This window comes from Pecten maximus, chromosome 11, assembly GCF_902652985.1.
Source record: "Pecten maximus chromosome 11, xPecMax1.1, whole genome shotgun sequence".
NCBI classification, from domain to species: domain Eukaryota; kingdom Metazoa; phylum Mollusca; class Bivalvia; order Pectinida; family Pectinidae; genus Pecten; species Pecten maximus.
The window spans coordinates 27,541,412-27,556,693 of NC_047025.1; the positions used below are offsets into that span (position 1 = coordinate 27,541,412).

A 15,282-nucleotide genomic window follows, 5' to 3' on the forward strand; every position below is an offset into this window, starting at 1 on the left:
CAGATTTATACCAATAATAGGATAATTACCTGAAATGATAATGGCGATTCCGAGGGATGACACATTGTTTCTCACAAAATAGGCGGCCGTGGTGTATCAGCTAGAAATCACGAGTTTGACGGTATTAAACTGACCCAGCATAGATTGAAGACTCACTGGTAGAAACCATGGCGAAGTAGTTTCTTAGTCAAGAGCATTGAGTTATACATAAAGTGATAATACTTAAAACAGGCATTGAAAATCTACCAATCAATTAAATCAAGCAGCAGAATGAAAACCTTTGTACCATTCAACTCATTATATTGAAGAATATAGAGGACAGAACATATCTTCGAATATACTGTACCGTTATCATACAGTTCTAGGTAGCTTGCAATACCATGGTGATACATGCTAATCTTAAATAAGAATTAATGGAATCATAAAAAAACAACAACAACAACAACAAAAATAAATAAATAAAGGCATCAAATTCAATCACAGTGCATAATTTACATTGATTGTACATCAAATAGGTCAACTGACAGACTAGTGTATTTCGAGAAATGAAAAATAAATACAACATCATCTGCGAATATATAAAGGGTCTACAGGTTAGTGAATAGTCTATGAATACCTGTATATCCAGTCTACGGTGGGATGGCCAAGTGGGTCATCTTTTTTTATACACACAAACACAATCAGCATTCAACTGGAAGCATATCTTATGTGGACTTGTGACTACGTCCTTTATAGCCAGTAGACATGAGATCTTGTATCGAGGCTCAAGACTGACACCACACAAGGTATCAGTCTGTTTCACGTCAGCAGTCCAAAGTAAACAGACAAAAAGGTAGGTTTTCGATCCAAAGAGAGAAGAAAAATTGGTTTTAGTAGGGTTTATTTTAATCTCGTTGTATGTTACTAAAAGGAACAGGGGTTTTTATTACTTGTAAATATACCAATTACCACACATTTTACTCCATCGTAAAAATCAGATAAATACTCAACATCTTGTCTTAGCTCTGTTAGCTACTTCCATGACATGTTCCTTTCCTTTTCCTTGCGTTGTGATTCAAATGCATGTAGAAGAGTACATACAATTAACGGCTAAAACTATTTTGTTTTACTTATTGGTGTTTTGGTTTTATAAAAGAGACTCGATTTATTAAAACAAAAAGTTCATTCATTTTCTATCAGTTTGCATGTAGGGGTTATTTTTAATACTGTGGATTCTACACAGGCAATATTTCTTCACGTGAATTTCACGTGAACTTTTTTCACGTGAAATTCACATGAATTTTTTCATGTGAAATTCACGTGAATATTTTTTTCACGTGAAATTCACGTGAAATTTTTCAAGTGAAATTCACGTGAAAAAAATTCACGTGAAATTCACATTAATTTCACGTGAATTTTTTCATGTGAATTTCACGTGAAAAATTTCATGTGAATTTCACTTTTTTGCCCTTTTCACGTGAAATTCACGTGAAAAATTTCACGTGAAGGAATATTGCCTGTGTACGGCAGCAAAGCCATTATATCCTTTATGATTATTGTTTGAAAATCATTAATAATAGCTGTCTGGATTGTTTAGGAATGTATCGCATACCTGGTATCTTTCTCACTAAATCTCGGTCTTGATTTACAGATAACTTATTAATTCATTGATTTATGAGATGGGTATATCATATTTGAGATCTTTGTGGTAAATATGATCATCCAGGGTAGTATTATACTGCTATTCTATAACATATTATATAATACCCTGGGTAGTATTATACTGCATTTCTATAATATATTTCATAATACCCTGGGTAGTAGTATACTGCATTTCTATAATATATTTTATAATACCCGGGGTAGTAGTATACTGCATTTCTATAATATATTTTATAATACCCGGGGTAGTAGTATACTGCATTTCTATAATATATTTATAATACCCGGGGTAGTAGTATACTGCATTTCTATATATGTTATTATACCCGGAGTAGTAGTATACTGAATTTCTATAATATTTATTATTATACTCTGCAGACATGGCATCCGAATGGGACGAATCTTTTTTGCAGCAGACAAGAAAGGTAATATTGAAGCATTCAACTGCTTGGTCGGAGGGCAAGATACTATGGAAAGGTATGGCAAGTCAACTTAACATTTATTCAAGGAGCAATGTCGATCTTGTATTTCAGAAAAAATATATCAGATATCTTATATAGCATATGATATATCTTATATACTATATAAGATATCGTATATATTATATAAGATATCTCATATACGATATGAGATATCTTATATAGAAATTAAATCAGATTCTATATAAGATAACTTAATTAATATATAAGATATCTCATATAGTATATGAGATATATCATTTAATTTTCTATAGAAGATATCTTATATAATCAAAGATCTCGTTCCTATATAAGATATCTTATATAACAAAACGACGAAATGAAGTCTCCCCGTCCGGATTTTGGTCGGACACGAGGCTGGACAAACCATGATGATCTTTTAATACATTTAGTGCTGCTTTAGAATCATCTATATAGCCTAGTATATGTTCTGATAAACCGTTGCCATGTAAAAGAAAATGTTCGGCCTTTTCAAATAATCGAATAATCTATCCTTCTCCGCCATAGTGCCATTGGACCACGTGTTCTGTTCAAGGGAGACATTAGTTTCTTGGTTTATTGCCTAGAAATCTCGTTCCTATATAAGATATCTTATATAGCAACGATATTTAAATTATATAAGATATCTTATATAACATATGAGATATCTTATATAATATATAAGATATCTTATATAGAAAATTAAATGAGATATCTTATATGCGATATAAGATATCTTATATATTATAAGATATCTTATATCGCATATTTATAAGATATCTTATATAATATATAAGATATCTCATATGCTATATGAGATATCTTATTTAATATATAAGATATCTCATATACTATATGAGATATCTTATATAATTATATAAGATATCTCATATAATTCGATAAAATACAGAATCGACATTGCTCCTTGAATAAATGTTAAGTTGGCTTTCCATAGAAAGGTGTTTTACAGTATTTTGTGGGGAGGGTGTGTTACAGTGTTCTGTGGAAGGGGCGTGTTACAGTATTCTGTGAAGAGGATATGTTACAGTGTTTTATGAAAAGGGTGTGTTACAGTATATTGTGGAGAGGGTGTGTAATAATGTTTTTTGGAGAGGGTGTGTTACAGTGGTTTACGGAGAGGGTGGGTAACAGCATTTTATGGAGAGGGTGTGTAACAGTATTTTGAGGAGAGGGTGTGTTACAGGGTGTGTGGATTATGCGTTACAGTATTTTCTAGTGATATATATTACAGTATTGTTTGTGGAGCGTGTGTTACATTATTCTATGGTGAAGGTGGGTTACAGTATTCTGAGGGTAGGGTATGTTACAGTATTCTGTGGAAATGGTGGGTTACAGTATTCTGGTGGAAGGGTGTGTTACAGTATTCTGTGGAGATGGTGGGTTACAGTATTCTGATGGTAGGGTGTGTTACAGTATTCTGTGGAGATGGTGGGTTACAGTATTCTGATGGTAGGGTGTGTTACAGTATTCTGTGGAGAGGGTGAGTTACAGTATTCTGAGGGTAGGGTGTGTTACAGTATTCTGTGGAGATGGTGGGTTACAGTATTCTGATGGTAGGGTGTGTTACAGTATTCTGTGGAGATGGTGGGTTACAGTATTCTGATGGTAGGGTGTGTTACAGTATTCTGTGGAGATGGTGGGTTACAGTATTCTGATGGTAGAATGTGTTACAGTATTCTGTGGAGATGGTGGGTTACAGTATTCTGATGGTAGGGTGTGTTACAGTATTCTGTGGAGATGGTGGGTTACAGTATTCTGAGGGTAGGGTGTGTTACAGTATTCTGTGGAGATGGTGGGTTACAGTATTCTGATGGTAGGGTGTGTTACAGTATTCTGATGGTATGGTGTGTTACAGTATTCTGATGGTAGAATGTGTTACAGTATTCTGTGGAGATGGTGGGTTACAGTATTCTGATGGTGGAATGTGTTACAGTATTATGTGGAGATGGTGGGTTACAGTATTCTGATGGTGGGGTGTGTTACAGTATTCTGTGGAGATGGCGGGTTACAGTATTCTGATGGTAGGGTGTGTTACAGTATTCTGTGGAGATGGTGGGTTATAGTACTATATGTGGGGAGGGTGCGCTACAGTATTCTATCGGGAGGGTGTGTTACTTCAGTGCGCAAGCAAATATTCAAAGGTATGACATACGTCACAGTGTCTGAATCTTTAATGTAACTCATGAGCGTGAGTTATAGCATCCATTAAGGTTCCTAACCACACTTCAATAAATGTATATGACATGCGTCATTGTGTCTGGATGTTTATTTTGTCATACAGGAGCGTGAGTTACAATATTCCCCGTCACAATGGTACACCAGAATCAGCCCACGAGCAGCGCTCATACAGAACCACATCGATATACTAACAAAAGGTGACGTCATTTTATTCTAAGGTTTATAATAAGGGGTGGGCCAGAATGACCATAATTTAATCTGCTTTATACATGAAAAGTTAACGTCATTCCATAAAATACTGTAGTCAAAACAAATTTTCCAGTTTAAATGTGCCTCTATGAAATACCATAAACAATTAGCACTACATGACATGATAAGAAACTTTACAAAATATCTCCTTTGCTTTGTCTAAACAGAAAGCGAAGAAGCCAAACAAACCTTGGAGTGTGTACTGGATATATCATATGGTGAAAAACCTCTTGAGAAAATAGACATTTTCGGTGGGCAAACCTTACCAAAAAGTATGTGAGTTTCAGTTCTATACTGAAAAAGACGCTTTTTTATTCTCCGCTTGCTTTTCATCTCTCGAAAAAAAAAATTAAGCCCCCTTTTGAAAATTCATCATTAAACAACGACATTTTCAAAGTATGAAAAAACTGAAAATTATATATATATATATATATATAAAAGTGTGAAACTACAGCAATGATTTAGTAATGGAGAGTCTTGAAAATATTATTGAGAGATCATGTTGTAAGAGTTTACTTGTAAAAATGACCAATTTATTAATTTGATAAGGAAGGCTTTTTCTGATATTTATCATATGTTGTTGACCAAACAGATGCTCCAGTCTTTTGTTACATACACGGAGGAGACTGGGCCATGCTCGGGTATGAACAGTCATTATGTAATAATTTCCTATTTTGTGGGAAATCAAAAATTGAAAATATAAAGGTTAAAGTCTGGATGAAACATCTGACTGTTAATTCATGAAATGGTATGTGAATGTACATAATTTACTTGTTATCATTCGCGTAAAAATTGCTTTTCCAATTATTAGATATTTAAAATATGTATGTGTAACTTTTTTGAAGTATTTTATCATGGGCCATTCGTTGGATATGTACCGTATGTTTTTGTTTTATTTCACTCTCGAACGATCATTTCTATTTTTCTTCAGCCAGATATGACCGACTGGTAACCCTGTATTTACCCTAGGAAATACGAGACATGGTCCCCAGTATCTCAAACGTCTGTTGACATTTTCTCAGTGTATCACATCCAAGTACATTGTAGGGAATCAGTCAACCACTCATTAGTCCATAGTCCACCATACTATATGACAAAATTATAGGCTGTCAGCTGATATCTAGAGGTTAACAAACAAATAGGCAGAATCGACAAAAAGAAAAATGTGGTAAAACAAAAACACATTTTTATATTGTATTTTTGCGAGTACGTAATAATATATGGTACTACATATTACCATAGAGTGTAATAAACTATGGTATCATTTAGTACATAGTACGGTATCATAGGAATATGGGCAGTACTTGTGTATAATCAAACATTTATTGAAACATTTGCTCATTTCGTTCATTATTGCAAATCACCTTTGTGGAATAAGCGCTTTAAAAAAAAAGTAGTGAGCGTCTATAATTCAATATCTAGCTTCACTAGCCGACAGCATTATTTTTCGTTGTGATTTTACTCTTCAGGAGGGAGATGTCAAGTTTTATGGCCCCTCCTCTGATGAACAGTGGAATCATTGTGATTCCAATTGGATATCATAGAGCACCAGAAGGTATGTGTAGCTACAGGTAACTTTCATTAGTGACGAATTTCACTAATAAACAACAAGACAATACCGATATACAAATAAAAGCGTAATAGTTATAACTTACAATCCACCAAACAATGGCGAAACATAAACAAAATATAGACTTATACTGCGACTTTTAATCTAAAAAGTTAATAAGACCATGAGTTCCGAGACGTTTAGCGTATTCTGTTTCATTGACAACTCCACATAAAGCTACTTGGATAGGTTTAGCAGTAAATCATTTGAAAACGTACCAAGCGAATAAGACTAGGGTCTGTATTCACGAAACCATACTCATGCTCAAATACACATTTTTTGGTCAGACTCTTATAGTTTTTATGATCAATCTGATATCTGAATTAATATCTTTTGATTACTTTCGATGCTCAAAGTTTTCATTTTAATTGCAAATCATTATTTAAATGAGTTTATAGGGAAGTTGGGCTAAGCACAGATTTCATGCATGAGCATGGGAATGTTTTCATAATAAATCTATTGGAATATGATTTATCAGTCAAAAGTATTGTAAATCCTTTCTTCATTTGTATCAATCTCTATTTAGTTTTGTAGTATCAAAAACAAAACAAAATCTTGAATTTCATTAAAGTGGACATGCCAGAGATTGTAACGGAGGTGAAGAACGCCATGTCATTCATTTTGAAGTGGGCCAGTAATCGTGGAACACGGTAGGTCATATCTGTAGTACCAATGGACAAAAGAGCTGGAAAATATTAGATTTTCTAAAAGATCACTGCGATCAATTTACTGTATATTTATTTCTGTTATATTTGATATAGTCAAGAAAATTTGTCCGTTGTCTGTTTGTTTTGAAGAAGGATGTTAACAAAAGTAATTTTGTTCTTTTTATCTCATATGAATTGTTTAGTTTTTCGTTACCAGAACAATGCAATGTGTATTATACAATATGTAAGTTATATGTACTTCACAGAAACTAATAGCTTAATGTAATATGTAATATATAAAACTCGTCAAATAACTCAATTGGTTAGGCCTAAAGGTTTGCGACACATCAAAATATCAAAGACGTTTTCAAAATTAACGCATTATCCCACATTTAAGTGTTCATGTTATTAATTTGTTCTAAATTTCTCATGTTAATGCGATTTTAAATCAAAAAATATTAAAATACTGTTAAAGATATGATAGTTGTTCTCCTCACACCGACCACTAGTTTCCAATAAGGTCGGTAACTTTTGAAGTTTGATTTGTTTTTGAGTCTTCTGATATGAAGGCTATAATTGAGGTCAATGTCACATCAGGATTTCCTAGATTTACAAGCCTATTAGTTGACATAAGTTTGTGACTGGCCAGGTGACCAAGGACAATACCTAACCTCTATCCTACCTTTGTCAGGTCTGTGTATGTGGGGGGTCACTGTGCCGGAGGACATCTTGCTGCTATGATGTTGGGTGTTGACTGGACAAAGGAATCTGGTGTATCCAATGACTTAATCAAAGGTATAATTGTTGAGTCTGTTTTGCTTCATTTTTCTAAATGTTAGAGTTGTTTTCATAAGTATTTATTATTGGTATGCATGTATGAATAAAAAAGCCAGTCACCTAACATTGAAACCCTCAAAGGCACACGTTATAGAGAATTTGCTTACCATTCCTTAATATAACCTTTCCGGAATATAACCATTCCTGAATATACTAGTAACCTTTCCGGAATATAGCCATTCCTGAATATAACCTTTCCGGAGTACCGAGTCTCCACTACTGCTCTGGAGTACTGAGCTTCTTCAAACTGTCCGCAGTGCCTCATTTAGTTTAAATGTATCCAATATCTAAAAAAAAATCAATAATAAATTCTGGAGGACTTCAATAGGCTCTGCCTGATGTCCAATCCTTTTTTCATGTTTATGCCAATAAAATGGGTCGTTTTTGTATCATTATGTTTGATGTCACTGGTATCACTGAAGAGACTTACAAAGATGAAACAACTGTGTGATATCCTTAGTATCACTTAAGTGTCCTAGATGGACGACACAACTTTATGATGTCCCTAGCACTACTGAGAAGTCGTAGAAGAACGAAACAATTGTTTGGTGTACCTTGTATCACTGAAGAGTCTTTAAAGGACTACACAGCTGTATGAGATGCAGTTTTTGCATAGATTATTCGAAAGATATTATTTATAACTTTATGCAAATCTAAGTGTGCTGATAACGTGTACTTTGTACAATCTAACAGGTGCAGTACTGGTAGCGGGTGTGTTCGACCTTCGCCCATTAGTAGATACTTACATTGGCGACCCGCTCAGTCTAACAAGGTAAAGACGCCCCTTCACAATCGTTTGGATATCGAATGCAGTGATTTTCTTTAGCGTGCTCGTCGTACTATGTATTAGATATGGGCCGATTTTCCTCAATTCTCATTGTCTAACACATGGCTATGTGAAAGTCAAGATTTTGATATATCGACCAGGGCCAAGTTACTCAAAAGGTGGCTAAAAACAGTTTCAAAATCTTGATAAAATTTGTGGTAAAACTAACTTAATTTTTTTTAATGAAACTATAACACTAATCAGTATCTTCCATACTGCCTATTTTAAGGAATACACACACAAAGGTTTTGAATTAAACGGTTCTTGTTTTGTAGTGAGGTGGCCTGGGAGTGTAGTCCCTGCAGAAACGTGGATACGATAGCCTCCCTGAGTAGACATAGGACCTTGATGGTGGTGATGGGTGGGAGGGACACGCCATCATTCAGACAACAAAGTTGTCAGTTCGCTGAGGTAACTAGATGAAGACATGACATAACGGTCTATAAAACATCAATGACGTCAGACGTACTATGCGCTTGTTGATATACCAGTGGTTCCGTGGTCACTACCCTAGTTCTTATTGTGAGAATGTAACAACCCTCGATTTGGCCTATATTTGTATGACGGATGTGGTCAGTGAAGCATGAGACACTTACCCTTCAGGAACACGTGGTCTTATTACCCTTGTAATTTTTCAAGTGTATCCATTCAAGTGTATCCATGCAACTCTACAGTTGTTTCATATTTTGCCCCTTTTCAATCGATTTTCAGTTAGAATTACGAGGGTTGATCGATATGTTGTGAGCCTCGTATTGAAGGAGGTATCCAATGATGTTCTTTTTAACTCCTACTATTCTCTGACTATATAGGGCCGTGTACTCAAGGACTGATCTCATTTGGTTAGGTTGATAAACAAGACAAGCGGCTTTTGCTAAATTGGCAAAATCGGTTAGGGTTAGGGTGAAAGAGTCTGTCATTGTCATGGCTGTAATTCACGATTGCGGCTTTGAATTGATTGAGCATCCGCCTTATTCACCTGATCTCGCTCCATCAGACTTTCATCTATTTCCAAAACTGAAAACAGCTATTCAAGGCACCCTAACCCTAACATGCAGTGGATGACTTTCTGAACAGCCAAGAAAAGGAGTTCTATAAAAGTGGCAATGAGGCCCTCAAACACCGCTGGCAAAAATGTATAGATACTGAAGGGGATTATGTTGAAAAATGATACAATATGTCCTTCAATATGAGGCTCACAACTTTATCAATCAACCCTTGTATGGTTTCGTTATTATGTCGGTATTCTCTATTGTTTTTAGTTAGAATTATATTTTCGTTATTATGTCGGTATTCTCTATTGTTTTAGTTAGAATTATGGTTTCGTTATTATGTCGGTATTCTCTATTGTTTTAGTTAGAATTATGGTTTTGTTATTATGTCGGTATTCTCTATTGTTTTTTATTTAGAATTTTGATTTCGTTGTTATGTCGGTATTCTCTATTGTTTTTTCAATACAAAGTCGTTAAAACGAGGGCGAAGTATTAACAAAGTATTGATTTACAAAAGTACTCCTAAAACCTTACGTGGATATAATAATATGTATTTCTTAAATGTAAACGTTTTCTACCTCACCGATGACAAAATCCCTGTAAAATATAGGTCAAACTCAAACAATAGGATGTTCTCAAACTGTGATCTGTGGTGATGACAATGAATGCAACCAAGCACAAACAATTGTAACTTCATACTTGTTCTCATAACAAAATAGCATACAATGTACCTCCCAATGAGATGATGAGGTATAAGAGTTCCCAATGTTCTTCACTAACCTTTATCTCTCGAACCCTTGTGTTTTAATTCTTCCTGGTATTACCATTACGGAAATTCGATTGTATACAATGTCGTCCATACATGGAACAACATAATTTGGTAACTATATTAATCCAAGAAACCTCAACACAAAAACTAATTGCTCAGATTTTCATAACTATTTCAACTAGCCATATACCAATTCAATCTAGTTGTAAGACAAGCGTGTATGTTAGCAAACAGTTTGATAGAACATGAAATGCCCTTTTTTGTAGGTCAGTCTTCATTTTGGAGGACTAGCATAAGTAGTGACAAACGCGTGTATACACTGCTTGTTGTGGGTGTGTATGTATACACTGCTGGTTGTGGGTGTGAATTTCTGTTTCCTCATTCATTTACACTGTTATATTGCTTGAATATTACTTCAAAGAATACATCATGTCCAACCCATAACACACTACATGTATACTGACTCTAGGAACATGCAACCTACTCAAGGATACAACGATATCATACTTCCTGTGGGGATCGAGTATTTTTCCTAACAAGAGTACCGCAGGGTGGACAATATACGGCCGTCCAATACCAAATTACAAAGTAACTTAAACCAATGTAGTCGACTTCCTGTCATTCATTATGAGTTGAATAATAAGTCATCATATATTTTGTTCATTTTTTTTTTTTTTTGAAATCTTTTTTATTCATCCTTTTACATATAGTATACATACAGGTACATTATATTACATGGTATAATAATACAGACATATCATTACAGCAGTAAGATGTACAATACGTATTAAGTGATGAATAGAAAAAAAGAAAAAAAGGATTGGTTGGTTTTTTTTTGGAATACAGAGACAAACAAACAAACAACCTTCCACTCACGCTTTCTCTCATTTTAATATATTGTGTTTAAAGGTATAAAAAAAGAAAAACTTTTGACTTACTTTTAAGTACATGTTATGATATGTGTGAAGAAGATCTGAAAAATTATTCACTTATATAGACCATTTTTTCACAAAACTATCATACTCCATGTTGTTTTTGTAAATTACCTCTTCTGTTTTTAGATACAAATCTAGTTCTTTTATGAATCCATTAATACAGGGGAGACAATTTTTAATTTTTTGTTTATAAATATGGAATTTTGCTATTAATACTAACGTATTGAGATATTTGACTTCTTGATCTTTATGTAACTTTCCCTAGATTACATCCGTAACATGTAATTGTAAATTAGTTAAAGTATCATCATATAGCCATACTTTGAAATCTTCCCAGAAGATTGCTACTAGTCTGCATTCCCAAAAAATGTGGACTATAGTTTCTGTATGACGGTTACAAAAAGTACATAATGGAGAGTCCTTTAGGTTTATCATATGTAGATATTTGTTTGTACTTATAATCCTGTGTATTATTCTATATTGAAACCATCTTAATTACTTACCTGTAGACAAAGGTTGCCGCTCAAATAAGATGATAATGTTATTTTTGCATACGAGATTTAACCAAACGAATTTCATTGATATTAACATACATGTACAAAACAATTCATACCTTTTGACAGGCACTGAAGAAAAGAGGTGTGACCGTACTAGTAAAGGACTTTGAGGAATACGACCATTTCCAAATCAATCAAAACTCCTGGTCAGAGTACAAGGTATGAATACATTGTGTATACAAGCGGGCTGAAGTTAGCAGCGGATTCGTTATTCGTTATTGGGGATTGGAATAACGAATCCGCTGCCAGCAGTGGATTGGGGATTCAGGTTTTTTTTTTATGTTTAAATGATATTTCTTTTTATTGACATTTTGACGATTGGATTCAAATAACAAATCCGCTGCAGCAGTGGATTGGGGATTTTGTTACATATTAGTAATTTTTCTTATAATGTATTATTGTGGATTCGATTGGGGATTTGAATAACGAATCCGCTGTCAATAACGAATCCACTGCCAGCAGCAGATTGGGGATTCAGTTCCTTATGTTTAATTGATATTTCCTTTAATTGATATTTTGATGTTGATATTGAAATAACGAATCCGCTGCAAATAACGAATCCGCTGCCAGCAGCAGATTGGGGATTCAATTACTTATGTTTAATTGGTATTTTTCTGGTAAACTATTATTGGAGATTCGATTTTACATTTTGATTTTGTGATTCGAATAACGAATTTGCTGCCAATAGCGTATTGTGGATTCAGTTCTTGATGTTTAATTGACGTATTTTATCACAAATTACGAAAATGGTAATTTGCGGGTATTTCAATGATATAATTACTTATCAACAATAATGGGATTCTAGTTCGAATCTGCTGCCAAGAGTTTCTTTCTTGTGGGAGGTTTATCGTCTCTTTACAAGTAGACGAAGTTCTATGTTTCTTCGCCAGCATTCTATGGTACAAATATATAAAGACCAGAGTATCATTTCGATATAGCTGAAGGTTTGATTGGAATGCAAACATGTATACGGAATTTAAAGTTCTATCAGTAAAATACTCCTGGTTATTATATTTATGCAACAAATAGGATAATATTGTTAAACTAATCTGCTGTAATTCGAATCTCCAATCATATATTAAAAGGAAAAATATCAATTGAACATGTATGGAACTCAATCCCAAATCACATATTATAAGAAAAATACTTAGATGTAACTGAATCCCCAATCCACTGCTGCAGCGGATTTGTTATTTGAATCCAAACGTCAAAATGTCAATAAAAAGAAATATCATTTAAACATAAAAAAAAAACTGAATCCCCAATCCGCTGCTGGCGGATTCGTTATTCGAATCTCCGCTGCTAACTTCAGCCCGCTGTGTATACATTGTATTGTGTGGTAATGACGTTAAAATGATTTAAAAATCTAAACATCACACTAAAAAAAACATTTATCATAATCGCTTTGATTTTTTTTGTTTTTGTTTGTTTGTTTGTTTTGTAGCCTAATCGTGTCTGTGTGTTGATAAGTCGAGATACTATTAAAGATGATATAGCGCCGATAGCGAATACACTGTTTGTCTAAAAAAAAAAAATAACAAAAATGCCCCCATGTAATGATAGGAAAGGAAATAATAATGACTGAGTGCTATTGACGATCGTTTTAAGGCAGAAAGTCACATATCAAATATGGCGTCGGATTACGATAGAATCTCGTCGTGATGTAAGTACTCTACCCAGGTATTCGCTTTAAATTAGAACAAAATAATTACCTACTCGAACTTTTGGAGGGTGATAAGTGTGTAAAGTATATAAATTTTGGTATTGTAAAACACATAACTACGACGGCCCATATACGCCTGGACAATATACACATAAGCAATTGATGTTTGTCCGAGGTTTCCAGAAAAATGTGGTCAAAAAACTGCATATGCAGTTGTTTTTTGCCAAGTGTCGGACACATTTCATCGTCAGATTTTGCTTTGCTTTTTGTTTATTTCGACAACGCAGTGTTGGCCCATAACCGCCTTGGCACATTTCGAGCTTTGCTCAGGTAATTAACATACCATTTGATAACTCCCGACTGCCTGATGAAGCACAGGTGGCCCATTGCGATCATGAATGCAATTTGTAATTGTTTCGCCCCTCCCACATATTAGATATATTACTTTTCTGCGCTTTGAGTCCGAACAAAAGACGCGCGTTTTTTTCTCGGTATTCTATTATTTTGTGAAAGGCCTTACTGGCGTGACAAACATTCAAAATGTATGTACATGTATAAGATCTTTTTGACCACATTTTGAATATATAGCTTATGCTAAAATGTTTGTTAAACTTGTTCTTACACACAAAACTATTTATGTATGTAGACTAAAATTCTGAAATAATATTTTAATTCAAACGTTAACTGTGTTAATGTTCTATATCATGTATATCAATTGCGATTTCAGAAGACAGGATTACATATACATTGTATGTGTAACAATCTTTTCAGGCCTATGTTCATATCATCCGGCTATATGCATGTCTCCTTCCCTTAACCTTTGTACCTTATGGTTTTACCCACACATTACACCTAAGCTTACAAGGTCAAGTGGGCTGTCTCAATGGGCCACCTGTGCCCCATCAGGTAGTTGGAAGTTATCAAATGGTATGTTAATTACCTGAGCAAAGCTCGAAATGTGCCAAGGCGGTTATGGGCCAACACTGCGTTGTCGAAATAAACAAAAAGCAAAGCAAAATCTGACGATGAAATGTGTCCGACACTTGGCAAAAAACAACTGCATATGCAGTTTTTTGACCACATTTTTCTGGAAACCTCGGACAAACATCAATTGCTTATGTGTATATTGCCCAGGCGTATATGGGCCGTCGTACATAACAGCCTATTGTTGTTTTCAGTCTATCAGAATCAGTCATTGTTATATATATAGTATCTAAATAGTTATAAAGTATAACAGTATTGTTCTACGTAAACGTGAATGATTAAGTTTATTTTATATCTTAGTTTTTCGTCTGTTTCAGGAAATTGCCAACATGATGCTGATTTAAAAGTGATACCAGAGGCTTATAATAGTTACATTGAGCGTTCAATATCATTGATAGGGACACAGAAAATTGACTTGCTATGTCATCTGTATTTCAAAAATGAAAAATACCCTACAGGAGAAGAATGTGTAAGACAAGTGCAGCAAATTGTGAATGCGAAAATAGCATGAATCCAGTAGATTTTAACATTTTTACACATCAAAATAAGGAGAGTATTATATACACGTAGACAAATGTTCTTCTCGTCTCATTGAATTTTGTTTTGACGAAGAATAGAATAATAATAAAATATCATTAAAACGAACATAAGATTAATCAACCATGTTTTCCCATTCATTTTGTTCTGTCGTCCAATGAAATGAAACTGGAGAAATGTTTTGAAATTTGTGGATTATTATGAAGGTTTCGTGTCGTCCAGGATAATTGTGATAATACCGATACATACATAAAGATCGTCAAGTCAGTTAACGACAGTAATGTTTTGACTTTTAAATGGGGGTAGTTTTATCGAACTATTTTGAATTACACTAAAATCATCTTTATCAATGTTAGAAATTTCCTTCGGGATTTAGCTCTGC

The 15,282-nt window shown here is 34.2% G+C and overlaps 1 protein-coding gene across 1 annotated transcript; it reads left to right on the forward strand.

Moving 5' to 3' along the window:
• Positions 1-724: 724 nt before the first annotated feature.
• Positions 725-15,023, forward strand: LOC117338367 (kynurenine formamidase-like). The gene is made up of 12 exons (XM_033899696.1): positions 725-832; positions 2,020-2,066; positions 4,402-4,495; positions 4,715-4,819; positions 5,140-5,188; positions 6,017-6,102; positions 6,728-6,806; positions 7,495-7,598; positions 8,334-8,412; positions 8,742-8,877; positions 11,783-11,875; positions 14,681-15,023. Exons 2-12 carry the CDS (start codon positions 2,022-2,024, stop codon positions 14,705-14,707), a joined length of 897 nt encoding a protein of 298 aa, XP_033755587.1. The 5' UTR covers positions 725-832; positions 2,020-2,021; the 3' UTR covers positions 14,708-15,023.
• The last annotated feature ends 259 nt before the right edge of the window (positions 15,024-15,282 follow it).

Excerpts from the sequence above, each read along its gene's own strand:
- LOC117338367 (XM_033899696.1), top strand. The coding sequence starts at position 2,022 with ATGGCATCCGAATGGGACGAATCTTTTTTGCAGCAGACAAGAAAG. Across the intron at positions 2,067-4,401 it reads TTTTGCAGCAGACAAGAAAG|GAGCGTGAGTTACAATATTC; the intron begins GTAATATTGAAG and ends TTTGTCATACAG. Across the intron at positions 11,876-14,680 it reads ACTCCTGGTCAGAGTACAAG|GAAATTGCCAACATGATGCT; the intron begins GTATGAATACAT and ends CGTCTGTTTCAG.